At 34.7% G+C, this 27,688-nt stretch overlaps 2 protein-coding genes across 2 annotated transcripts; one reads left to right on the forward strand and one right to left on the reverse strand.

Moving 5' to 3' along the window:
• Nucleotides 1-11,087: 11,087 nt before the first annotated feature.
• On the forward strand, nt 11,088-16,627 carry LOC116002026 (phospholipase D beta 1-like). The gene is made up of 11 exons (XM_031242031.1): nt 11,088-11,415; nt 11,716-12,698; nt 12,865-12,981; nt 13,126-13,320; nt 13,468-13,716; nt 13,796-13,864; nt 13,969-14,116; nt 14,407-14,555; nt 14,643-14,816; nt 14,917-15,114; nt 15,964-16,627. The coding sequence occupies exons 2-11, from the start codon at nt 11,748-11,750 to the stop codon at nt 16,255-16,257; spliced, it is 2,544 nt and encodes an 847-aa protein (XP_031097891.1). The 5' UTR covers nt 11,088-11,415; nt 11,716-11,747; the 3' UTR covers nt 16,258-16,627.
• A 5,855-nt stretch (nt 16,628-22,482) lies between these two features.
• LOC116002030 (hydroxymethylglutaryl-CoA synthase-like) lies at nt 22,483-26,421 on the reverse strand. The gene is made up of 12 exons (XM_031242037.1): nt 26,049-26,421; nt 25,434-25,540; nt 25,104-25,236; nt 24,571-24,714; nt 24,302-24,460; nt 24,095-24,168; nt 23,928-24,003; nt 23,751-23,806; nt 23,571-23,658; nt 23,322-23,462; nt 23,075-23,224; nt 22,483-22,910 (listed from the first exon to the last, which is right to left on the reverse strand). Exons 1-12 carry the CDS (start codon nt 26,118-26,120, stop codon nt 22,713-22,715), a joined length of 1,398 nt encoding a protein of 465 aa, XP_031097897.1. The 5' UTR covers nt 26,121-26,421; the 3' UTR covers nt 22,483-22,712.
• Between the last annotated feature and the right edge of the window lie 1,267 nt (nt 26,422-27,688).

The raw sequence follows: 27,688 nt of genomic DNA on the forward strand, positions 1-27,688 counted from the left end.
AAAAAAAAAAAAAAAAAAAAAAAAAAAAAAAAAAAAAAAAAGTGTGCAGAACTGAGTCAATCTGTAAATAAATAAATGGACTTGATCCTTTTATAGCCGTATGAAACTTTCTACTCCACTCTTATATTTTAACATTGAGGAAGGTTATAACCAATTTATGGATATTGTAAAGTATGTAGATCTTAGATTTGCTAAATTGACAATATATATATATATATATATATATATATATATATATATATATATATATATATATATATATTTCATTGAATTTTCTTAGCTTGTCAGGCACAAAAGAATATGTTTACTTTCAACTACAAAACAAAGAACGAAGAATGAAAAAAACAAAGAACGAAGAATGAAAAACTTGAGAAAGAAAAAATAAAATGATTGAAGCAAATGCAACCTAAATTATCTGCACACAAGTAAGACTATGGCCTTCTTTGAAATATCTACCTTATAAGCTAACTGAAAACTTAAAAGCTATACTAAGTAGCTACTAGCTTATTTTAAAATATTATTTAAGACAATGTTTCAAAATAAGCTTCTTTTTTTTTTTAATAACGTTTCAAAATAAGCTATTAGTTTACCAAATAAAGCTTATAGTTTAAAATAAGTTCTACCAAACATAGCCTAAAACAATGTAACACAAGTAAAAAAGAAAAAAAAAACATTAACACAACTCTAATTCTTCCTCAATTATTGGAGTAGAAACTTATATTTTCAACTGAATTTAAATTTTCGGATAACAAGATTAATTATTGGATTAGTACTAAAAAGATTAATTATTGGATTAAATATTTAAATTATGATATATCTATAAAAAAAAATTCGGTTTAAATATAAGGGAAAATGTACAAATAACCATCAAACTATTTGGGAATTAGCAATTAAGCTATCGAACTCGAATAAGCTTCAAATAAGCCAATGAACTCGGAAGAATAAAGCAATTAGGCCACTAAATCGAAAAAATAACCATTAAAATTTTTAGCAGGTCATTTGTCTATTCCGGCCACCGACGACAAGTTTTCCGGCCATCGGCGAACACTGCAGATAATTTAGGTTGCATTTGTTTCAAAATTATTTGTACCTTTTCCCTAAATATAATATCAAATCTTAAAATTGTATTCATATCACACTTTAAACCTAAATTATGAATTATAATAAATAGAGTATATTAAATATTAAATATATTTTGTAATAACAATATTTCAATTTTCAAAACTCTCTTAGAGTTTGCTTGTTCATATTATGTATTATTTTTAGCTTGATTAAGTATTTAAAAAAAACATTAATGCCTAAATAATGAAAAATATAAAAGATTAAAATCAATAGCAAAAGTATACTTTCATTTTTTTTTTCTTTGTTGGATCTCAGCACTGCACTATGCTTACTTTCTAGTAGGTTGCCAAAGTTTTATGGCAAGATGCTAAACTCGACCCTCCAAGTTGCAATACCAACATTCTTTTTTTTTGAACTATCTCAAGAAAAATTAAATATTTTACCTAAAACGAATATATTCAAATTATTATTTAATTTAATGAAAAATTGCACTTTTCATCCCTAAGTTATAAGGTAATTGTAGAATTTGTCCTTAAGTGTTGGTAATACTCACTTTTGGTCCCTAAGTTATCATTGACGTTGTACTTTTCGTCCCTTTACTAATAAAACATTAGGGACAAAATTTACAATTTTAGTATAACTTAGGGACGAAAAGTGAGCATGAAAGAATGGAAAGTGTAATGCCAATAATAACTTAGAAACGAAAATTAAGCATGACCAACACTTAGGGACGAATTCTACAATTATCCTATAACTTAAAGATGAACAGTCTAATTTTTCCATAATCTAAATATCGAGTGTTAAAAATATATTATTTGAAACTTTTAAATACTGAAAATAAAATTTTAAGTATTACTTAACCCAAGTACATTGCATACACAGGAGTTACAACTAATTCCTCCAATGAGAATCAACTCATGTCAAACATAAGTTATTAGCAGACATGCAAGTGTTATCGTCAACAATGTGAGGGCATCATTCATTCACAAATTGTGTGGAGGAACCTAATTTTGTAATGCAAGTAGGTCAAGTAGGTCACTTTTGTGGGGTTAAAGTACATGGAAATTGGCACTATGAGATTTGCTGAGATTTTATTCTTTTATAAGATGGGATAACTCACAATATCGTATAGTAGTTGAGTTATTTTTTTCGAGGAAATGTAAATGTATATTCTCGAGGGAACGAGGCATGCCCCGACCCAGATCAAAACATCTAGTACATGCTGTACATTGTTACAACCAAAACAGTGGCAAAGCCAACTAAGAAAAACAAGATGGAGGAGGATTAATCCTATGCTCGAATAGGTGGAGGCCATTTCGTGGAAGTGAATTGGCATGTCCAACCATTGAGATCCTCTCCATATATATAAAACTGAAAAAATGGTCCAAATACATGGGAGGACCAAAAAAACCAATACAGCAAATCAATGAAACATGTCCACATTATGTAATGGGATAAAGGTAGAAGATGACTCGGTACACGTCTTTGGCGATGTTTTTCACTAGGCCATCTATGGGCAACCGATCTTCATCGTGGTGAACTCTATTTCGGTTTCTCCATAAGTGATAAATTGTGCAAATAAGAGCAATGGTAATTGCCTTCGAACGCAAGCGTGCTCCTCCGTGCAATCTGTTGATCCACTTGATTGAGCTCTTGATTGCATTCGTGCATTTGTGAAACCCAAAATGCATCCGGACTTGATTCCAAACTTGTAATGAAAAGGGGCATTTAAAGAAGAGGTGTTGAGCCGTTTCTTTATCACCCACACACATTGAACAGTCGGTATTGATGTCAAGAAAAGCAAGTCTATCCTTTGTTGGTATCCTTTGATGAACGGCAAGCCATGTGATAAATGAAAATTTGCGGGGAATGTAAGATCTCCATACAAATCTCCATGCAAAAGCTGGTTGAGATTTCTCTCGAAGAAGGTCATAGATCTGTGAAACCTGAAACTTGTTGTTGTTCACAGAGTTATGAAGGAATTCCTTTGCATTTTGCACTCCTCCCTTGGCCAGTGAGATCTTGTCTCGGGCTTCAAAAATCTTCTGTGGAGTTTAAAAAATATTCTTTAATAGTTGTCGATGAAAACATATTACTGGTGGGTAAAAATCCTTATAATAATTATCTTTTACGAAAAATCAAAGGGTTTACTACATCATGAATGACACAATATCTTTTACGAAAAATTAAGGGTTTACTACATCATGAATGACACTGTATGCATGTTCTTTTAAGGAGGTTTTCTCCTCGCCCTGTGACCCTAGCCGGTAAAGAACCACAAGGAGGTAAACCAGCCTAGGTTACCCATAGCTGACTGGCTCAAACTTAAGGGTTTGAGGATAGAACCTCCAACCTCTCGGCTGTAGGTAGAGCACTCGTACCACTTGGGCTGTCCTTACGGACAATATAGTATGCATGTTGAATACTACTGATTCTATTACAATATAGTATTTTTCCATACATAGAGTCAATGCCTCCACTAAAGTTTGAACCTGTGACTAAATGGGTGGGAGATCCAAAGAGATGTCATTGAATTACAAACTACTTGATTGAAATGATCTTTGTTGTTTGAGGGAACATTCAAGGATGAAACATTAAATACAATATTGTTAAATTTTTGTCATCCATTTCATTTTTCAAAGGAGAATTTACAAGCTACTAATGCAACTACAACATCAAAGACCGGCCACTCTTATGTGTTTATCATTTTAAATAGGTTTAGACCGAATCATTGCTCAAATATAATCAAAACTCTATAAACACAATTCACACAGAACTTGGATTAGTTTGTTGTGAAGATACATGTGTTATACAAATAAATAAGTATAATGATCTTTATTGTTGGACAGAGAATTAAAGGATGAAATATTAAATAACACATGTATTAACATTTTGAAAGAGAAATTAAGTATTACTTATGAAAGTACAAGTTCACTAAAGACCTTTCGTTTTTTTTTTTTTTTGAATACTACTAACTCTATTAGAATGCAGTATCTGTTCATAACTACTTTCTCAACCTACTGAAGGACAGTATTGACTCCACTAAGACTCGAACCCACCACTTCCCGTATAAAGGGAAGGATTTGATGCCACTGGACCACAAGGTCATTGGTAAAGACCTTTAGATTAGATAATGTTCTGAGTGAGAGTCAATCTCAGTGAATATAATCTTAATCGAATCTAAATTAGTTTCAGATGAGAATCTTGAGTATTATACGCGAAAAAAAAAAAAAAAAAAAAAGAATGAAGTTGAAGAAGATATACATAAATGATGAAGAGGCTGTGGAGCAGAGTGGTTGATCATCCAATTGTCATAATGGATATAGGGCCCATTACTATATGTTATCCAGCCTACCAGTCTGCAACTTTACAGTGAGAGATTATTAGTGAGCCCTTTATCACATTTTACAGTTTGAACAGTTTATTGGGGCCTCATTCATCACATTTCACATGAGGGCAGTCACTTGGTCTTTTCCACTGTCAGAGGTGAGCCCTACGGACCATAATACTATGTACTAATAAATTACTAATTTATTGCTGTCCCAAAATTATGGGACCAGTGAGTGGGTATTCAATCTCTTCAAATTAATTTATTGGAGAAATTACGGAGTACAATAGTAGGGTTTTTTTTTATGTTAAAAAAAAAATAAGTACGGAGTAAGCTTTTTGTTAAACTCATAAAAGAAAAAAAAAAAAAGTGCATAATTTAAAAGAGGGTAAGATAGATATTAGATAGTCTCTCAATCTAAAAGAGAGTTTCTTGTGAGAGCAGTTGAGGCGTTGGTTAGTGCACTTTGTACTGTTTGTAGTGTCCCTTATTGTACAACCATTGATTATTCTCTTCTCCCAACCATTGATTATTCTAGGATCAACGGTTAGTATAAGTTCACGGTTTTACTTATTAGGTGGTTGTTTTCATTTGATTCAATACCTATACACATTATTAAGTAAATCTTGAGTGGTTAATAACATCACTTTTAATGCCATAAACATATTTATTGACAGAAAATAAAAAATAGTCATGTCACAATAAAAAAGTACAAGGAATTAATACTTAGAATTGAATAGACCAAATGTCACTGCATTTAACGACATTCAAACGATTTTGTTGACGGAGGATAAACAATTGTCATGCCATAATAATATTATGACCAAAAGGGGGTGTTTTTTTTTAGACTAAAAATGATCTAACACCTATAAATCTAAGACCACAAATGGAATTAACTATTTTTTGTTATAAGTAACTAACAGTTTATTCCTGATTTGTATTACAAACATTTCTATCTTAATTTAACCATTTTCACGAATAAAATATATCCGTGAGACAATCTCACAGAAGAGTTACTCGTAGCAATATGATGATAGATTGACTCTGGCCTTCAATGCTCTTAACTTATACTCCGTAGTCTTTTACACCTAAACCTGGGCAAGCATAACCATTACGCACTAGGAAAAATCAATTGGACCGATTATTTAATCTGAATCTGAAGTTATGATTTTTCAACTATATGCCAGTCCAATAAGTTGTGTGGATCATAAATAAAAAGTAAATTATTAGTATACATAAAATACATTATTTGAGTACTAAAAATATATTATTTTATATACTTTCAAATAATGTACATTCAAGACATAAATAATGTATTTTTAGTATATTAGAAATGTACCTTGTATTTAGGGAAAATACATTATTTGAATATTGAAAGTACATTATTTTGTATAATGTACATCCAATACACAAATAATTTACTTTTAGTATATTAAAAATGTACTTTTTATGCTCCACATAATAATTTGCCTTGAGGGTCTTGACTTAATGGGTTTGAAAATTTAGAAAATGTTTTTCATAAAATTGTTTATAGAAAAAGGACTCATTTTTTGAATTTTTTTTTGTTTCGCTGAATGTCAAAAATTACATTTCTTTGATTGGTTGAAAGTTAAGAATTTCTTTTTTTTTTTGGTTTGGTTCATTTTTCTGGAAAATGTACATATTACTTGGTATATAATAATAATAATAATAATAATAATAATAATTATTATTATTATTATTATTATTATTATTATTATCAATAAGCACACTACTTTTTGGTATTATAAAACTTTTGTATCTAAGATATTATATTTGAATTTTATTACATGTACTTTAGAGTGTTTACATAAAAAAATTTTGTGTGAAAATAAAAATTAGCAGTAGAAAATTAGATACATAATATTTTCTATTATATTTATTTTAATAGTTATTCCCAACTCTTCAAGAGTGGCTGCGAGATAACGCAAATTATATGGTGGACCATGGTCCACAATGCATTGTGATCATGACTGATACTGCAATTGTGTTGAAAATATACTGCAGTTGTGTTGAAAAGAAATTGCAGTTACGCGGAACAGCGAAACAGAGGTCGTTCATCCGTTCAACAGAACTGCAGTATCCATTCAACATAACTGCGGTATCCCTTCAACACAACAGCAGTATCAGTTCAACACAATTGCATTTACAGACGGATTAAATAACCTCTGTTCCGCGCAACTGCAGTTTCTTTTCAACACAACTGGAGTATCCGTTCAACACAACTGTAGTATCAGCCATAACTCATGGTCCACAATGCATTGTGGACCATGGTCCATGGTATAACGACCGGCGAAATAGACAGTAGACAAGACGAAGAAAGAACATTGTCGCAAAGATACATTCCTTAAATCGCCGGTTCGGCAGACGGCAGCCGTTTGGAGTCTGGACTCTGGAGACTAAAAAAGTTGTTTAGTTATTTCGAGATTGTTAATGTCGTCCAAATTTAATCTTTGCTCCTTATTACATACCATTTGGGTTTCTTGTAATATGCATTCCTTTCCTGCAGAGAAGCACTTTATTGTTATTCTTGTCATTTATGTAAAATCCCATATTAAATATTGGTTAAACTAACTGATAAAGTGCATTTGAGTCTCATTGATATTAGTAAGTTGTTAGTTGAATCGTATTTAATTGTGAGATCAAAAATAGAACTTTTTTTTTTTTTTTATGATACCTAGGTGATCAGGGACTAAATAATTCTTGAAGTTGGACATTTACATTGAACTGAAGAGTGATATTTGAGAATTTATTGATTGTGGTATTTAGGTGTTACATATATACACAACATTATATTGCTGCTTCATTAAATCTCTTTATTTCATAGTAAGTTAAATTAGACTCCTTGGGAAAATTCCCTAGTAAGTTACATACATTTTTCATGGGTGCTTATTAGCCTAACTAACTATGTATGGGCAAACAAACACATCAGAGTGACCAGACCACACGGTTAAATGTGAAGTCTTACTGTTAATCTAAACTTACAATTTTATTGTCAATCTAAATTTTTAGTTGAAATAGAACACATATTTTAATTTTGGCAACGACACATGCACAACATGCAGCATTGTTGCTATATGTTTCATAGTCCACAAGCACATATGACAGCACTCTCATTGCACATTGGGTGCATATATATTGGGTTTATCGAGGCAAACCCCACTCCTCTTCCGAGTATGTGAGTAAACCCTCGCCCTGTGATCCTAGCCGGCAAAGGACCACAAGGAGGTTAACCAGCCTAGGTTACCCATAGCTGACCGGTTCAAACCCGGGTGGCAGACGGTTTCGAACTCAGGACCTCACGGCCGCGAGCGTCTTGGTCTTGCCACTCAGGCTGCCCTTACGGGCATTGGGTGCATATATATGGTCATATGGATACAGGATGTCGCTCTGGGCCGAGCATCTTGCAACTCTGAAAGCTAGCTAATTGTTTTAGGAAATACTAATTTGTTAATTTTGATTCAAGGATTATTATTGAACTGTACGGTTCTACTTTAATGTGCTTGAAAAGGAAGACAATTCAATTTAAATCAATGTTTACTTAAATTTTATCACGAGTATATTAAATTTCCTCAAAATTTCAATTATTGGTTGAAAAATATGTTATTGGTTGTACGTCACATGTCATGTAACAAAGTAAGAAATAATTAATTATAACATGTCATGTCAAATGAAATTTTTACATTAAAAATGTTATTTTTCTTATGAAATGTTTAGCTCAATAAATTTATTTTCTAACTTGACAATAAAATAAATAAAGATAATATCTATTGCATAGTAAAATAAATAAAGATGATATCTACTTGAGTTTTGACTTCAATAAAAAAAAAAAAGAAAAAAAAAGAAACCCTTCCAAAGAAACTTCCATGACCGGCCCTTCGTCAACTCCGCAGACGTTTGCAGACCATAATACATTAATATGCCTTTTAGTTTTTTCAACATTCTTAATGTTGTCCAATTCAATGAATTGAAATTAAAGATCAAGTAGCGTTTCATGTTACTTCAATAGCATCTTCGATTATAATTGGTGTACCTTAACGAATTGGTGGTAGATCAAAAACTTGTCATTCAAATTGTCCATCATTCACATGTGTTGTTATTTAGTTCATGCAACAATATTGTTGCATATAGTTTACCTCTAATTTTAGTTCATGCAACAATATTGTTGCATATAGTTTACCTCTAATTCTGCATAATCAAGTCACGAATAGTTCTAATTTTATCCTCCCGTCAAAATCTCTTATACCAAATTAAAACCACCGAGTCATATTCCAAGCCTGCATATAACATCTTTATATATACTTAACACGATGACAAACCATGAGGATATTGTCCATATTTCTGACACAAAACTCAAAGACATACTTGTTTGAATCCTCATATCCAAACACTTTGGCCCTGTTTGGTAACATAGTTAACTTATCACCCAATTTTGCCTTATTTGATAATTATAAGTTGTTTGACTTGGTTAAATATTCAAAGTATTTGACTAATCAATTTTTTTTAACAGCTTATTGCTCCAAAATGTTAAAATTCAAAAAGCAGCTCAAAGTAGCTTTTTCGATAAGTTTTTTGAGAAAGTCATTTTGCATATAATTAGCTATCATCTAACTACTAATTTACTAAATATTTTCCTACAACCAACTAATACTATCAACTAATCAAACTCACTAACTCAATCAACTAACAGCTATTTACCAAACACTCTTTTAACTACCACGTTGTAGCTCAATTACGGTTAATACTATTATCCACGATAACTTTAGTGTATAGCTATCAGCTGGTTTTTTCTAAGCTCATGCTTGAACTTGAGTTTGGCAACTACAACATAAGCCTCTTTAGCCTTATCTAAAATACTAGTTTTATACACGCATTGCGCGAATGGGTTAATGTCCAATGTTTATATTTAAATAAATATTTGAAAGTATATCAATGCAAGATTATATAGGAGAAGTTTATACATGGGTAATTGAATGTCAAATTCTTTTTATTTAAATATCTAACTCAAAGTATATGAATCCAAGATAATATAGAAAATTCATTATAATTATTACTAAAATAAATGTTTGCAACGTTGTAAAATCGATAGTCTAAATATTTGGTCTAAAAATGATAGTCTAAATAAATACTACTTTTAATTTGAATTTTTCTAAGTGTTCTTAATTCTCTTTTGAGTAACATTGTCATTTTCTTCATCTTTACTATTTGTTCTCTTCCTTTTTGTTGGTAGTGTGTTATTTGCAATTCGGTTATTGTTGGTAGCATATATGACAACGTCATGCAATGAGATTATGATATAGGAGCTATGGAATTTCCTTTAGGTGTTCTGCTTGGGGTTCATTTGGTTCAACTATTATTGTTGAATGAGTTATTGTAAATAAATAAATTCTTACTTTAAGAAAAAAGATTAAATAAATTAATAAAAATTTGAAAATTTAAAATATTATGTATTCAAAAGATATTAAAAGGTAGTTTCTCGCTTCAATTTGCTGGGTAATGGGTTATTTGAGTACTTTCGTTGTCAACAAATCCCCCAAGTAGTTAATATGATTGGTTTCAAACTATTCTTTTTTTTCATGGTATTAAAGAAATACATATGTATCATTTTTTTGTGTAACTACTAATTTATTTAATTCAATAAGAGTAAAATATAGTGATTCCGCTTCAATTTGTTGGGTTATTATTTGAGCACTGTCTTTGTCAACCAATCCCCAAGTAGTTAATATAATTAGCTTCAAATTATTTAAATTTTTTTTCATAGTATTAATAAAATACTTGGTAACTAAATATATAACATTATTTTGTACTATAACTTTGATATTTAATTACAAGATATTGTAAAAATAAGATAATGGACAATGTAATGAATATCAATTGATAAATTTGAATGTAAAGAATCTTTGCATGAGAGAAAATAAAGACAATATAACTAATGAAATTATTTCTCTTATTTAATTTAATTTTTTGATAATGAATAATTTTTTCAAATAAAAGTATTGTAGACAGATAATTCTAAATTAAAGAACTACATATGTATCATTTTTTGTTGTAGCTACTAATTTATTTAATTTAATAAGAGTAAAAAAGAGTGAGAAATTTAATTATGTCAAATTTGATTGAGATGAGGTTCGAACCTAAGACCTTTCTTATAGAAATTAATGGGTAAGTTAAAAGTTAACGGAATGTTAAGAATATAATATTTAATGGAAAACTTAACGGATAATCATAAAAGTAAGGTTAAATTAGGTAATCTCTATTAATAATATTAATCTGAATCATCTTAACCATCTATTTGATTAAATAATTCATCTGAACCATCCAATTGATTAAATAATTTGACCCTCATTTTTTCTACCAATTTTAGGCCTAACTCTCTTTGGCTCTTATTAGTATAGTAGATAGTAGATATAATTGTTACATAATTAGTAAAATCCTAACTCAATGAACATTAAACCACTCAAATACTAACAGGACAATGTAAATATAGGTTTAATTATTTTCTTAATTATTTTGTGTCCACACTCCACAGTTCGTCAAATCTGCCGGCCAAAATAGGCAGGATGGAAAATGGAAATGATCCGTTGTCTCAAGGAACATTCCAAGACCGGGTATTCCTTAACTCGGCTGTCATTTGGGGACGATGTGTCCTACTTGTTTCAAGATTCAATATTCTTAACATTGGCTATTCCTTCAATTGAAGTTGGTTGGGCAAAGAAAATATTTTTTCTTTTATATTAAACGCATAAAATAATCACAATAATCGTTTCTTCTTCCATCTACTAATTTTTTAATTCCAAAATTTGTCAAAGCTGTTTACCCAGTCAAATTTTCTTCACTACATTCAGATGGGAACCAAGAATCCATTGTCCTCTCTCTTTTCTTCTTGCTATAAACCCCAAGAACTCATCTTTGCTCCTGATTAGCATCTGGGTTTCTTTGAGTATCTGTTTATCAAGCTTGCATTTCTGCAGAGAGGCTATTTTCTGTGGCTCTGGCCATTATTTAAGGTAAAATCCCATATTTACTATTGGTCAAACTGGTGTTTCCGTTGCATCAAACTTTGTAAGTTGGTAGTTGAGTTGTATTTAATTGCAGAGAAAAAAGAACACCCTTTTTTCTGATGATGCAAAAAGAGCCATTAAGTGATCCTGAACTCAATAATTCTTAAAAAGTTAAAAGTATGTTATTTACATGGAATTCGAAATGATCTTTGAGGATTTTATAGATTATGCTATATAACTGTTTGATATATTCTGCTTTTTGCTGCAATAAATCTGTTGACTTTCTTGTCTGAAATGAATTTGAAGGTGAATTGGGAGGAGGTTTCTGTTGTAGTCTCATGGCTCATTTAAGTTATTCTGAGTCAATGTCTGAGGGTTCAGAGCATGGACAAGGTGTCCAAGTTGTGCCATTTAAGACCTCTACTGGTTCTTTAAGGGTATTGCTGTTACATGGGAATTTGGATATTTGGGTGAAGGAGGCCAAGAATTTGCCCAACATGGATATGTTTCATAAGAAATTAGATGCCTTGTTTGGGAAATTGCCTTCAAAGCTTAGCAGTAAAGTTGATGAGAAGATAACTAGTGACCCTTATGTCACAGTTTCGGTATCTAATGCTGTGATTGCTAGAACGTATGTGATTGGCAACAGTGAGGATCCGGTTTGGATGCAGCATTTTTATGTCCCGGTGGCACATTATGCATCGGAAGTTCATTTTGTTGTCAAAGACAACGATGTCGTTGGTTCTCAGATTATGGGCGCTGTGGGGATCCCCGTGGAACAATTATGTTCTGGTGTGAAGGTCGAGGGCTCATTCCCAATTCTTAACTCGAATGGGAAACCGTGTAAGGCTGGGGCTGTACTCACTTTATCAATTCAATTCACTCCAATGGAGAAGGTTCCCCTTTACTATGGTGGTGTAGGATTTGATCCCGAGTATCGTGGAGTTCCCGGAACTTATTTTCCCCTTAGACGAGGAGGCAGGGTAACGCTGTATCAAGATGCTCATGTACCTGATGGTTGCCTCCCGAATATATGGCTTGACAATGGCGTGCAGTATCATCACGGGCAGTGCTGGCATGATATATTCAGTGCAATAAGTCAAGCTCGTAAGTTAATCTACATTACTGGATGGTCTGTCTACCATTTAGTTAGACTTGTTCGAGATGGTAGCGAGGCAAAAGAAAGCACTTTGGGGGACCTTCTCAAAACGAAGTCTCAAGAAGGCGTGAGGGTGCTGCTACTTGTATGGGATGATCCCACTTCTAATAGCATTCTTGGGTATAAAACTGTAAGTTCTGTTTGTTCAGCACTGAGCATAGAAATTTGTAGTTTTTCTTTCTGTGAAAACAATAGAACAAATTCTTTCGAGTATAGGAAAGTTTGGCTAAGATTTTACTCTCTTGTTGCTCTAATTTGAAACTATTACCAATATTTCTCATTCTTATGATATATAGGATGGAATCATGCAAACGAGTGATGAGGAGACTCGTCGCTTTTTCAAGCATTCTTCGGTGCAAGTGCTGCTTTGTCCACGCTCAGCTGGAAAGGGACACAGCTGGATCAAAAAGAAGGTGCGATCTTTGTTCCATTCTCTTTGTACATCCTTACCTATCGGGCTTTAGGTCCAGTTTCTATAATCTCTTTGAGAAAGCATTGTTTGACGTTTGAGGAAGCTGCAGACTTGGTTTAAGAGTTCCAGATTTTAATCATTACAGGAAACTGGAACAATCTACACACACCATCAGAAAACTGTTATAGTTGATGCAGATGCGGGTAACTACAGGAGAAAGATCATAGCTTTTGTTGGGGGCCTTGATTTATGCAGGGGACGATACGATACTCCAAATCACCCTATTTTCAGAACATTACAAACTGTGCACAAAGATGACTATCATAACCCAAATTTCACGGTAATCCTTTGACGAATTCTTTGTGTTGCTTGACTATCATACTTATGATGCCTGTTTATGACTATCATAATCTAGAACTCTTTCATGTTTTCAAAAACAAAAGATCTGTTAGTGATTGTGTTCTTCTGTCACGTTTAACTTGAATAGGGACCTACTACCGGTTGCCCAAGAGAACCTTGGCATGATTTGCACAGTCGGATTGAGGGCCCTGCTGCATATGATGTCCTAACAAACTTCGAGGAGCGTTGGTTAAAAGCTTCAAAACGCCATGGATTACAAAAGATGAAAGCTTCACATGATGATTCTTTACTCAAACTTGACAGAATTCCTGAGATTTTAGGAATAGCAGATGCCCCTTTCCTAGAGGAAGATGATCCCGAGAGTTGGCATGTCCAGGTATCTATGAAATGAAATTTACCTATGCTTCTTTCTTGTATTTTTTCTCCCACTAACTAAAATTTTTTCTGATATCTAGGTTTTCCGGTCCATTGACTCTAATTCTGTTAAAGGTTTTCCTAAAGATCCAAAAGAAGCCACAGCCAAGGTAAGCAATCTTTTATATTTCTATGTCGTCTCGAATGATCTGTCCTAATAATTTTATGCGAATGATAAGACCTAATCAATACATGCTGACATCCGGTGGTACAGAACCTAGTGTGTGGGAAGAATGTGCTGATCGACATGAGTATACATACTGCGTATGTAAAGGCGATTCGTTCTGCTCAACATTTCATTTACATTGAGAACCAGTACTTCCTCGGGTCATCATTCAACTGGAACAACTACAAAGATTTAGGTGAGAGCATCATTTTAAAATAAGATTAACTGCCAATTTTATCAACTGTCCTTTTAATGTAATTGAAATTTCACCGCAACAGTTATATAGTTGCTTTGAATTGTCTTTATCCATCTTTCCATGCTAAAGGACTTGTAGTTTATCGATATAAGATTGTGACTCTAGGTTGTAGGATTGCGGTTAAAAATCCATTCTCCCCAATTTTCCCTTTTCTCTCAGTCTATGCAAGCAACTCTCGTCTCTTTCCATTTTCCAACAATTATTTACATGATTTCATTTTGCGTTGACAGGTGCAAACAATTTAATACCGATGGAAATTGCTCTCAAAATCGCTAACAAAATCAGGTGCAATGAAAGATTTGCAGCATATATTGTTGTCCCAATGTGGCCTGAGGGTGTTCCTACCAGTACACCAACTCAGAGGATTCTCTTTTGGCAGGTAGGCTTTTACTTCAAGTACCAGGTTTAGTTTATGTGTGATGTAATTTATGTTGTATCCTTAGAAATGGTATTTTGTCGCATGCAGTATAACACGATGCAGATGATGTATGAAATAATATACAAAGCTTTAGTAGAGGTCGGGCTGGATAAGACATATGAACCCCAAGACTACTTGAACTTCTTTTGTCTTGGCACCAGAGAGGCGCCCGATAATGCAACCAATTCAAATAGCAAGAGTTCTACAGCAAACACTCCTCAGGTATGCCTAGTCCCATGATTATGCTTGTGTTTCTTGCGTTTTTCAACTAGCCAAGTGTGTCGATTCTTGTTTGGTTATGCTCTATATGATACTTTTTCAGGCACTATCCCAGAAAAGCAGGCGATTCATGATTTATGTCCACTCGAAAGGGATGATTGTGGACGACGAGTTTGTGATAATGGGGTCTGCCAATATCAACCAACGTTCGTTGGAAGGCACCAGAGACACTGAAATCGCAATGGGTGCATATCAGCCTAACTATACATGGGCAAACAAACACACCCGACCACATGGCCAGGTAATTAACCACACAACTAGGGATGGCAACGGGTAGATATCTACCCGTTTAGCCAAACTCGAACTCGAATACATTTAAAACTATCCAAATACATTCCAAATCAAATGAATATAACTGGTACACATTCAAACCTGTATACTAACGGTAGAGTATCCCATATTCCCATCCCATTCCAAAACCCGCTTAAATATTTAAAATATGAGTAATGCTATCCACCCCTTCAAAATTTTTTCCTCCTAACCTCTCCTCTTAACATGACACTTTTTCATTGTATGGTTTAGTCTTTGATACAAGTTAGTGGGGCCAACTGATTCATGGCACTCAAATACTCAATGGTTATAAGCCATGTCAGGAGAATGAGAATGGCTCAACTCAATTGAATCAGTTACACAGGATTACAGAGTCCTATACAGAAGCAAACTATAAACTCTCCTAATCCTATGGAGTTTAGTATTGACTACCTAACAGCTATTCAACTCAAAATAATACAATATAAACTAGCAGACCATAATATAAAATGTATCATTATTCACAAGGAGGGGTTTAGGAGTGGAAATTTTGGAAGGGAACAAAGAATTTTCCTTAAAAATATATACATACTACCCGGGATGGGGTACTACTAGTGAGTACTAGGTTTTCACTACTACCCCAAACCAATAACGGATATTATTTTGCCTACCCAAATCCCTCCTAAGCCCAATTATTAACTACTCGAACCCGTCCTATTAGGGTTAGGGAGGGTCGGGTGCCTATTATTAGCCAAACAACTGCACATGTGCAGCATTCTTGCTATATGTTTACTAGTCCACAAGTATATATGACAGCACTTTTGTGGCGCATTGGTTGCAGATATATGGATATAGGATGGCGCTTTGGGCCGAGCACCTTGCAACTCCCGATGCCTGTTTCGAGCAACCGGAGAGTGTGGAATGCGTGAGACGGGTGAGGGGTCTTAGCGAGCGCAACTGGCAACAATATGCAGCTGAGGAAGTGAGCGAGATGAAAGGCCACCTCCTGAAGTACCCGGTTGAAGTTGACAGAACAGGAAAGGTGAAGTCTTTGCCTAGCTGTGTAAACTTCCCCGACATGGGAGGGAAGATCATAGGGACATTCGCTGGCGTCCAAGAAAATCTTACCATTTGATCAATTGCATTGTCTGTTCTCCACATTTGTTGTTATTGTTGTTGTGGTTACTTGCATTGCTACTCACATCCATCTTTTCCTTCATTTTTTGTTGTTGTGTATAGTGTAAACATTAGGTGAGGTGGCTTGATTCTAATATGATAGATAGGCATAAACTCGAATACATTTCTAAAGAGTTGATTATGATTTCCATTATTTAGGTTTCATTTTAAAAATATTGTAAATCATGAACTCCATGATCCCAGTTCAATGTCTAGTTAAGCAGGATCATTGTTTAGTTTGAATAGTGTTTTTGTTTTTGTTTATGCTTTTTTACTTTTTAAAAAGATTTAGAATGTTTTCCTTATTTTAAAGGGAAAATTTTATGCAATATTGATGTGAGCTATTTATGTTTTTAAGTTTTAACTATATGTAATAATAGTATGGATACGATTGTGTATCAAGTTTGCATGATCTTGAGTGTGGCAGACTTCAAAATGGGAATTGAAGGTAAAGAAAGAAAATTGGAGTTTAAACGAGTAAAAGAAGAGACATTAGATAGAGAAATAAGGCAATGGATCTTTTCATATTTAAGTAACTAACGAGGTAGATGTGACATTAGATATTTTAGCGGTAATAATCTAAATCATATTTGAACACATGTCTTTGTTATGATTTTACTAAATAATCTAACTTTTGTTCATAACTATTTTCTCAACCTACTGAAGCACAAATAGTCAATATCGCCTCCACACTCGAATCCACCCCCTTCCATATAAAAATACAACCGGGTGTCACTAGACCACAAAGTGTTAGCAAATAATTTACTTATTATTGAAGAGCTACATATCTCCAATTATCATGTGACAAGAAGTTGAGCCAAGAAGATTGCGAATACGGTCATGGTCCTTGACTCCTTGGAGACCTTGAACTTTCCCCAAGCCTAAGAGAGAGGATGGGTACGGTTTGAATATGGTATGAATTTTCCAGGCAGTTATTTTCTTGTCTTTTGATAAAATATTTTCCTTTCTTCTACCTTGTTTTGTCATTTGGCAAAAGATATCATTTCTTTGCTTTGTACACTTGTATCTTGTGCTATATGAACTTGTACTTTAGTGGATCTAAAAATACATATCCCATCAACTTTTTTTATAAGAAGTTGATGGAATATTGGAGGTTTGGCTTGGCCCACCTAATATTATTTGTGGGTTGGTGTGGTGACGGTTGGATAAGGCAGGGGGTGTGACGGTTGGATAGGGTAGGGGTGTAACGGTTGGATAAGGTAGCTAGGGGTGTGACAGTTGGATAGGGTACGGGTGTGACGGTTGGATAGGGTAAGGCGGTTGGCGGCTGGATCGGGTGAGGCCGCCGGCGTCTAGACCTGCTGGGTCGCGATGGGTGTCGAGAGGGTTCCTCCCGGGGGGGTTGTGACTGGCGTGATGGGGTGTGGGTGTGCGTGACGGGGTGTGGGTGTGTGTGAGGGGTACGGTGCATGCATGGGGGAGGGGCATACGTCTGTGACGATGGGTATGGGGTGCCATGGGGTAAGGGGGTATAGACGGGGACACATGGGTGGAGGAGGTGTGCGTATGGGGATGACCATACACGTAGGTGGTCAAGAATAGTCTCCCAGCAGTATAAAAGCCAGGTCTTTGGTCGGCTTAAAACATCATTCAAGGGCACAAGGACTTTTTTGGTCAAGTGGTCTGAGCTTTATTCGTTCCAACAGAGGGACAATGGTCAATTCCCTGTCAATGTGTTATTTATTATTTACTAGTCCTCTTTTTATTAGTTATTATTCTTTAGCCCCCATATTTTATATATTATCTGTTTGGCCCCCTTGATTTTATATATATTGTTTATTAGCCTCTTTATTTTTGGACCGTCATCTTAGGCCTTTGTGCCAGTACTTACGGGCTTTGTACGAATTTTATTGGGCCTCACACCCTAATTAGTAATTAGTAATACTATTATTCTCCTATCTTGCTCGATATCATTATACCCGATTTATGGTGGAGCCGGCCTCGATAAAACCATCAGAAACTAATCATTGGATGTTGTATTTAATGCAAGAAACCCCTCGGTGGGTTTTTTAAATCTTTGAAAGTAAGGTTTCCAAAGAAAAAAGAAAGAAACTTGTAGGTTTCATTACATATCAAAGTTTTACTTTTTGTGGTATGTTAGATTCTACCCTTCTAGATTGCTATGATAAATATTATTCTAGTTTGAAAGTAGCATTCATTTATTTGATTTAAAAAGTTTTGAGACTTAAATTCAATTATCGGTGTCAGTTACTACATAGGTCTTGTGAGATTTGGAACCCAAATCTAATCGTCAGTGTCAGTTCCTACAATAGGTCTTGTGGGGTTGCCCAGTTGCATTATAGAATCCATGGGGAATTAAATACTTTCCAAGTAACTCACTTTCTTGGCCTACATACATCAATATTCAGCCCACAAGTACCGAAATATATCTCTTTTTAAGAGTTAATACCAATTGAACTCCCTTGACTATTGACATTTACTTAATTAGGTCTTTTGTTTAAAATTTTACTAAATTAAATTCCTTGAGTAATTAAACATTACTTAAATTTTACTAAATTAATTTAGAGCTGGGGTACCTTGACTATTAGATTTATTTAATTAGGTCATCTACTTAAAATTTTACTAAAGAGTTAATTACACTTTTGGTCCTGTGACTATAGGGATCTTGTTAATTTCAGTACTTAACTTTAAAAACTAACAATTTAGTCCCGTAACTATGTAATTTTTAACACATTTAGTCCGCATGGCCAAATGTCACCGGAAAAACTTTAACCTTTCTAAATTATTTATTCATAGGGGCAAATAGGTCATTTTATGTTTGAAATTTCTCTTCGTCTACACGATCTTTGTTGAATGCTTGCCACCGCCGCCGCCATTGATGAACATAACCAAACCTACTACTGCAAAGCAAAACCTTCCAATTCCTTCTTTTCCTTAACATAACCAAACCTACTAGGCTACTACTACGCCTGAAATGCAAGTTTCTCTCCATGCTGCCATTAATGCAATTGTTTTCACTAGTCAAAATTAATTTGTTTGACTTTCACTACCCGTGTCCCATTTGAATTCATAGTCAGCTCTAGGTTTTCCGGCGACCAGCTCTGGGTTTTTTCACCGGTCAACTTTCTCCCCATCTCTGGTTTTTCCAGCCAGTCAAAGGGAATTTATTCGCAGTCAACCCGTTCATGGTGGTAGACGGTGGTTTTTCAGTTTTAGATACCGGACTGGTTTTCCGGTCATCTTCCTCACACAAGTTTCAGTTTTAGACGATGAACCTCTTATCGGACTAGATTTCCTGTGGCCCTCCCCTGTTCTTTCCGTCTCCGACCTATGCCGCACCAGTGGATTAGCTACTGTCGACCATTGTTGAGAAAGAATCAGACGGCGAGCAGTGCAAAGGAAGAAGAAGGTGACGTCAATTGACCATTTTGCCCCCATGAATAAATAATTTAAAAAGGTTTACATTTTTCCGGCGACATTTTGGCCGGTGGACTAAATGTGTTAAAAATTGCATAGTTACGGGACTAAATTGTTAGTTTTTAAAGTCAAGTACTGAAATTAACAAGACTCCTATAGTCACATATGACCAAAAGTGTAATGAACTCTTTTACTAAATGAAATCACTTGGATACTTAAGCGTTACTTAAAAATTAAAGGGATAAGGGTCAAATAGACACTCAAACTATACCTTATTGTGCAATTAGTCCCTTCAACTTCAAAAAGTTCCAATTAAGCCCTCAAATTTGTTATTTTGGGGCAAATAAACCCTTGAACTTATTTAAGACCTGTAATAGCAGATCAAATATATTTCCAGCGAACCTCAACCACATTTCGGTGACCAAATCAACAACCGGCGCCGGTTGCGTCACTGGCGCCAGTCGCCCATCTCCACGGCCGGCGTCAGTGACGCGACTGGCACCGGTTGTTGATTTGGTCACCGGAATGTGGTTTGAGGTTCACCGGAAATATATTTGACCTGCTATTACATGTCATAAATAAGTTCAAGCGTTTATTTGCCCCAATATAACAAGTTTGAGGGCCTAATTGAAGCTTTCTTAAGTTGAAGGGCCTAATCGCACAATGAGGCATAGTTTTAGGGTCTATTTGACCTTTATCCCAAAATTAAAATAGGTCCTACATTACCATTTTCATTTGTGAACTGTCAAATCTAGGGGTAAACTTGTCTTTTCTTTCTCTTCGTGCCATGGACAAGTTTACATTCATGAGGTCAATTACCTTCTCATGGTAGCTTGTGTTGTTGTCACTCCTTGCGTTAGAACTGCCAGAAAGAGTATTCAATTACGACCGAAGGCTCAAGCATAGAAGCCGACTACTCTAAGTGTTTTTATGACAACGATCGCATGAAGAGAAGAGGCGGCTTCTGTACGAAAACATTGCACATCATAACAACGGTGATAAGGTCGTTGGCATGAGTGATATCGGAGCTAGGTTGGGTGGCAATGCTTACCGTTATGAACTTATGATAATCTTTGCTCTTGTCATTCTCTAATCTATACTTCCAACCTCTTTTTTCTGCTCCATCTATATGACGTGTGCACTTTTCAATGCGTGGTGAGCTACGTCCACATTAGTACTGTCAAAATGGGTCGAAGCCCGCGGGCTGGCCCGCACCCACCCCTCAATGGGGAGGGTTAGGGTTATAGAAATTTAGGCCCGCGAAAATGCGGGCCTAACGGGCTTGGCCCGCAGTCCGCGCGAGCTAACCCACTCGGGCCGCGAGCCAACCCGCGGGCCCGCCGTATAAAATTAAAAAAAAAAAATTATATATGTTACACAGCAAGGCAGTACGCTGCCTTGTTGTGTAACATTATATATCATATATGATATATAATGTACATGATACTGCCTTGCTGTGTAACTTTTATGTATGTATATATATATATATATATATATATATATATAAAATTAAAAGTAATGTAATTTTTTAACAATATAATTTGTAGACTTTACTTATTCTTTTTTAATTTTGAATTAATATTAATTTTTGTTAGGTTTAATTTTTAAAATTTGGATTGTAAATTCAAAATGTTAGTATTTCTAAACTTTAGTTATTTTTTTTTGAACATTGAAATAAAAAAATAAAAAATAAAAAATCTGCGGGCCGGCCCGCGGGACCCGCCAACCCGCGTGGGGCGGATTAGGGTTGCATGATTCCTAGCCCGCGGGCCTAACGAGCCGGCCCGCAAAAGCCCGCTAGAAATTAGGCCCGCGGTGGGGCGGGCCTAAAAAGGCGGGCCAGCCTGCTTTAACAGTACTAGTCCACATCCTCTCCCACCTCCTCGTCTCCGTGCGCTTCTGAACTTGAACCAAGTTCATGGACAGCTTCACCCTTCCCATAAAAGATTATTTTGAGGACTAAAATTTTCAACGATGATCAAATAACAAAGGTGAAATTAATACTCAAATTATTGTCCCTATTTGATTTGCCAAATTAGAGGAAGTCCCATAAAGGATTACTTTGACGACTAGAATTTTCAACAAGGATCAAATAACAAAGGTGAAATCCATACCCAAATTATTGTCCGACGGTTCACAGACAAAAATGGTAACGGAGGACCTATTTAAGTAACGTTTGATTATTCTAGGGATTTAATTTAGTAAAATTTTAAACAGATGGCCTAATTAAGTAAATGCTAATAGGCCAGAGACCGCAATTTTAAATAGAACCAATTGGTATACTATTAGCTAATAGGCCAGAGAACGCAATTTTAAATAGGACCAATTGGTATACTATTAACTCCCCATTTTAATTAATCTTATACTTTTTTTTTGAAATACTGCCCAAAGAATCTAAGTCCCCACCACTGAAGTACAAATACCATCTATTTAGAATAGTAACTGGGATGTCATCAAAGAACATAGTAATTGACAATTAATCTTATACTTATTTTACACTTTTTTACTAACTTTATGCTTCACCCACCTAATCACCTTGCTCACCTTCACACAATTTCACCCTAATTTGATTCTATCTTCCATATGCATTTTTATCCACTCCATTTTTTATACTCTTACAAAAAAAAAACTTTATTATTTAGTATACATATTGAATTTTTTTTATTAATCCGAAATGAAGCTATTCGAATATCATTGTTGTATTTACAAAACTACAACTCAATAGCTTACCCAAAGAAAAATCGAGCCAAATTGCATAGTTCATAGGGAGTATTTAGCAGACATGTGATATCAAACAGATATATTTTTGGTATTGAATCTTGTATCATTCAATTATAACAAGTACAATGAACTTTTCAAACATAGTACATGAATGTTGTCGAAATAAAACTGATCTGAGCAACTTATCTGCCAAATAAACTCACACCACAATGATTGTTTCTCCTATTTGCTGACAAACTAAGAGATCACAAGCCAGCCAACTTCATGGCCTTACACCCTGCATCTACCAACACCTCAGTGGCCGTTGGCCAAGGCGGCAGTGCCTGCATCCTTCGCTTTCTGTGCGTAGAATCTCCGGTACTTGGAATCGACCTCAGTGAGATAATAGGTTCCCGGAGCTAGGAGGCTGCAATCCTTGCTTGTCACAAAGTCCTTTGCGCCGTACCTGTGCTCCATTACTTTCATTAACTCGACGAATTTTTCAGGAGTAAACTGCGCCAGAAAAAACGTTTGATCAGAATTGACTGATGAGCAGATGAAAACTATGGATGCAACAAAGATTTGCAAGGACTTAGGTGTATATTTCCATTAAAGAATAGGCATTAGAATATGAAGTCCAAAACAAACTATGGGGAAGTGGAGAACTCGGGGTGTACCTCGTGCCTTGCCTTCAACTTGCCTGCAACGTTCAAGATGGATGCAATGTTTGACAAGCTGAAAGGATGCTGAGCCTCCCGAAGGCGGAGGGAAAACATTGTGGCTGTCAATCCACTGCCATATGAGAACAGTATCACCCGTTGCCCAGGCTGTAAAAACAAAGTCAGTCAGAACCGAGCAAAACAAACATGCCAGTGAAGAATGAAAAGATAAAAGGACTACAAGGTGAAGTATTTTTTTATCTACCAAAGTGTCATGCTTGTTGTGGAGAAGCGAGATGAAAGCTGCATAGAGAGATGCTGTGTACATGTTTCCAATTTGTTTGGGTACTAATGTTGTTGGCTGCACCTTTGCATCATAGAATGGTTTTGCAACTTGCTGTGATGCCTGTTGATGAATATCATTCACGATCTAGTTAGTTCTGACCTCATTGTCAATAAGAAGCAAACTATAGGAGTAAAGAGTGAATGATTATTCATGATTTAAATGTGTAACCTTTTCAAGATCACGGTTTGAGTAACTTTCATCACCAGTTAAGGATGAAAATGGTGACAACTTTTCCTTGGCTGCTTCATCAATGTAGCTGCAAATTTTTAAAATATAAATAAATATGAGCAAAAATTGTATCCTTTAAAGCATTACATATGCCATATTACTATTATCCATTCATCTCACCTGGCATTCCTCACAACATCATTGAATATCAGTCGAGCAAAGCTCTTCTGCACAAGCTGTAGGGTATAACATTGTATGTCATATAGTTGTAATTTCTCACTTCAGTTGCAAAGAAAGCGGGTAGAAAAGGTAAAATCCAAACTAGTTAATGACTCAATGACTTGTATAATGAATTACCTTGTTGTAAGGAGAATGGAATACGAAATAACTAGCCTCATCAACTGAAAATGGTTTGCCCTCCAATGTTTCATATCTATAAAATACAAAAGAGAAAACAGCAATCAGAACAGAGTTAATTACCATATTCATGGATGATAATGCACTTCATTGGAATGGCATCTTACTTTTGGCATAAGTTCTTGTAGCAGGAATCAAGGGCCATGAGATAACAAGTTTGTGAAAGCTTACCATCAACAACCTGCGAGCAAGAAAAAGGCGACCTTTAGCAGTGAACTTCCACATTGATAGATTGAATTTAGATGGATGCCACAACCCACAATGCCCCCCCACACTCAATCTCCACAAGAAAGAAAAGATAAAGTAAGTATTACCGGATATTCACTGTCAAGGATAGGCTTGTAAAAATCATAGACATGAGCCATATGACTAGCCCTCAACTTGCTCTCAAAAACAATAGGAGCATCAGGCCCTACTAGCATAGCAATAGCTGCTGCTCCTCCAGTTGGCCTAGCAGGCCCCTCAGCATACACCTGTCAAAAGATTCTTCACAGTAAGCCAATGCCGTTTCTAGTGTTTCTATTTCTATTACAAGTTTTCAATATACAGGATGATCAATTACATATCAAAGTAATAATCATACCGCACTATCAGTGCATACAACAAGGCCATAGCGTCCATCCCATGAACTACTTTCAACCCAGTTCACACAGTTAAGCAATGCGGCTGTTCCTCCATAGCATGCATTGGTTGAGTCAACACCTTCAATGTCGGTGTTTCCACATTTCTGTTCGTTCCACATATCAAGGAAGCAGGATAAGTTATTTGGGGTTGACATATTATAGTGAACAATTAGGAAAGATAAACACTAAAATAGATTCTTCTAAATATTTTGAAACAGTAAGGAGAGTAAAACAAGAAATTTCAGTCAAGAGCATGGCAGAGCATGCAAGATGGCTAATTGCAAAATGACTTTAACGTGCCAGATGGCCTGCTACTATGCGGCTATTCTAGTTTAGGCACTAAATTAGGCTCTAGCTCTTTTCCTTGTTCTTAAAGTTTTTACCACTTCAGTTTATTTAGTACTAATTTTCTGCGGAAAGAACCCATACAACATCACTCTGGGGTCTAATATTAGTCAATGCAGTGGCATTTTACAGAGACAAGGATCAGTACCTCAAATATTTGCATCAGGAATGTCTTGATTGATTTGCTTTTGTCTATAACGGTCTCGCTTCCAACTTCCAGTCTACCAATTTGCTTTGGATCAACCTCATACTTCTCAAGAAGTGAAGTAACAGCGGTCAAACTGCAGATCAGCAAATGAATAGGTTGGACCACATCACATAAAGACAATAATATGCAAAAGTGAAGTTATTCTCCCATTTTAGACAGCACAAAGTCATAAAGCTATTGAACTAATTAAACATAGCCTAACCAAGCAAATTTCCTACCACCGCTTGACCATCTAACAGAACCCAATTTGTTCAGAAATAGAGCTAATACCTCATTGATATGACATCCTCCACCTCACTGCAGAAGGCCATGCAATCTTGACCAAGACCAATTGTGTATTTCCCTTTGCTGGCTCCATCATGAGCCTCCAATGCTTCCTACATTGAAAAATAGTAATACATAGTAATTAATAAATATAGACCAATATAGAATCAGTTCTAAAACAGAAAAGTCTAAATCTAAATTAGTACGGAGTAATTGTTGAAGAGTTTCAATCTTGGAGAGAATTTAATATTAATAAACAATAGTTTTATTGGAGAAATTTGTTTATATATATATTTTGGAAAATATATACAGAAAATCAGAAATTTATTATCATTTCCTGTTATTAAGGCATTCCGTGCCATTATTAACTCTTTGAAAACATCCCTCACAATCAAGAATTTCAATATTCAGTATTTTAAAGAACTCCTGAAGTCCTGAGTGTAATCATGAATTCAAAAGGCATAGAATCTAACTATCTAAGCAGCATTTCAACCATGATAGATTGGAAACGCCATCTATCCCCACCCCTCCTGCCTAGTCAGTTAATAAAACAAAAGAACTTCACACACACATACGCATGTTCATATAAACAGAGACGGATACGTATGAGCAATCGTATACCTGCTGGAGGCAGGTGGGAGGGAAGTAAATCTCGAGAGCGAGGATTCCGACATTCTTCTGCTGAGACGCCATTTCAGGTCCCGATAAAGCAACAACCGAACGGCGAACGGATCGAAACAACGACAGAAGATGCTGAGAACAGCGGCCGCACGTTTCCCTCTCCCTCGGTACACTCGCCGGCAGGACGTCGAGGAAGGAGAGAGAAAAAGGAAGAAGCTTAAGAGAATGGAGTCCTGGAAATTCGGAGAGAGAGAGCAGAAGAAGAAGAGTGAGTCGACTCAGTGAGTTTGAGAATTCGGAAACTGCGAGTTGTTGATGGCTCTCCCCAGTCCCCGCTATGTATATATATAGCGCCAAGAAATGAGTTCGCCATCCATTCCCCTCTTTCCAGCCCTCAAATGCAGACTTCGTGACGCCCAATTTGTTTATTAATTAATTTATTTATTTTATTAACAATTTACGGAGTATTTATTTATTGTCGAGAATCACCACTTTAAGATATTATTTTAAATTTAAAAGGAAAATATTTTAAAACATCAATAATTATGTGGGCTCAGGTACTGGTATTACTTCGAAAATTAAGTAACACTCCGTATTTTTATTTTTTTTTAAACAAAAAAATTACATTTTTTTATTCTTGAATACTAGTATTTTCGCTCGTGCGTTGCACGGAATTAATTTGTTATAATATTTTAAGAATATTTGGATCGATATACAATTATATAAATTATAACATCGAATATTATATAACGCAATTGAAGAAATTGGTTAAATCGATTATGTTTTTTGATGTTTTACTTGCTTGAATTAGAGTAAATAATTGTCCAATTACCCGTGCTATGCACGGATAATTTTTTTTATTATATGTTTAGATAATAAAAAATATATATGAAATTATAAAAAAAATTATAATATCGAACATGTACATTTATTTGATTATACGATTAGTGCAAAAGTATTACTCAATTAATTAAATAATATATGACTTGTTTGTTTACAATTATTTTTAAAAGATCGATATTTAATATGACTTATGTAATTATATTATTACTAAAATAAATATGGAGAATGAGAAATAATTTAATTATAACTATTACAAAAATAAATTCAACGACCAATGTTTAGCTTAATTATCATAATAATTATTAGACAATTATATTTAGTCAATTACACTAATATATGTGCAATTATACTTTTATATCTTAAGTATATTTATTTTTTACCATATCGCATTTAGTGTTTTCTTCCTCCATATTTGAATGAACCAATTGTAATATTATAAAAAAATTTAACAACTCATGTTTAATTAATTTTTTTAAAGTTTAAATAATTTAAAGTTTTCAAAAGGAAAGTGTAATTAATTTTTTTAAAGTTTTTAAATAATTTTCAGTCAATTATTAATATTCTTTTCCTTTTCCAATTTGCCTAATTTTCATTTTCTTTTTCATTAGAATCTTTTTATATTTTCAATCAATTAGTCATATAAGTTTTTCTTTTCCATTTTATCTTTACTATTGTTTGGCCAGAAATTTCACAAATGATGATTTTATTTTTATTAATAGCAGTATAGATACAGAAGTATAGATAGTATTCGAATTAGTATTATTATTGGTGTAAATAATAATTAATAAATTATTTTT

This window comes from Ipomoea triloba, chromosome 13, assembly GCF_003576645.1.
Source record: "Ipomoea triloba cultivar NCNSP0323 chromosome 13, ASM357664v1".
Classification (NCBI taxonomy): domain Eukaryota; kingdom Viridiplantae; phylum Streptophyta; class Magnoliopsida; order Solanales; family Convolvulaceae; genus Ipomoea; species Ipomoea triloba.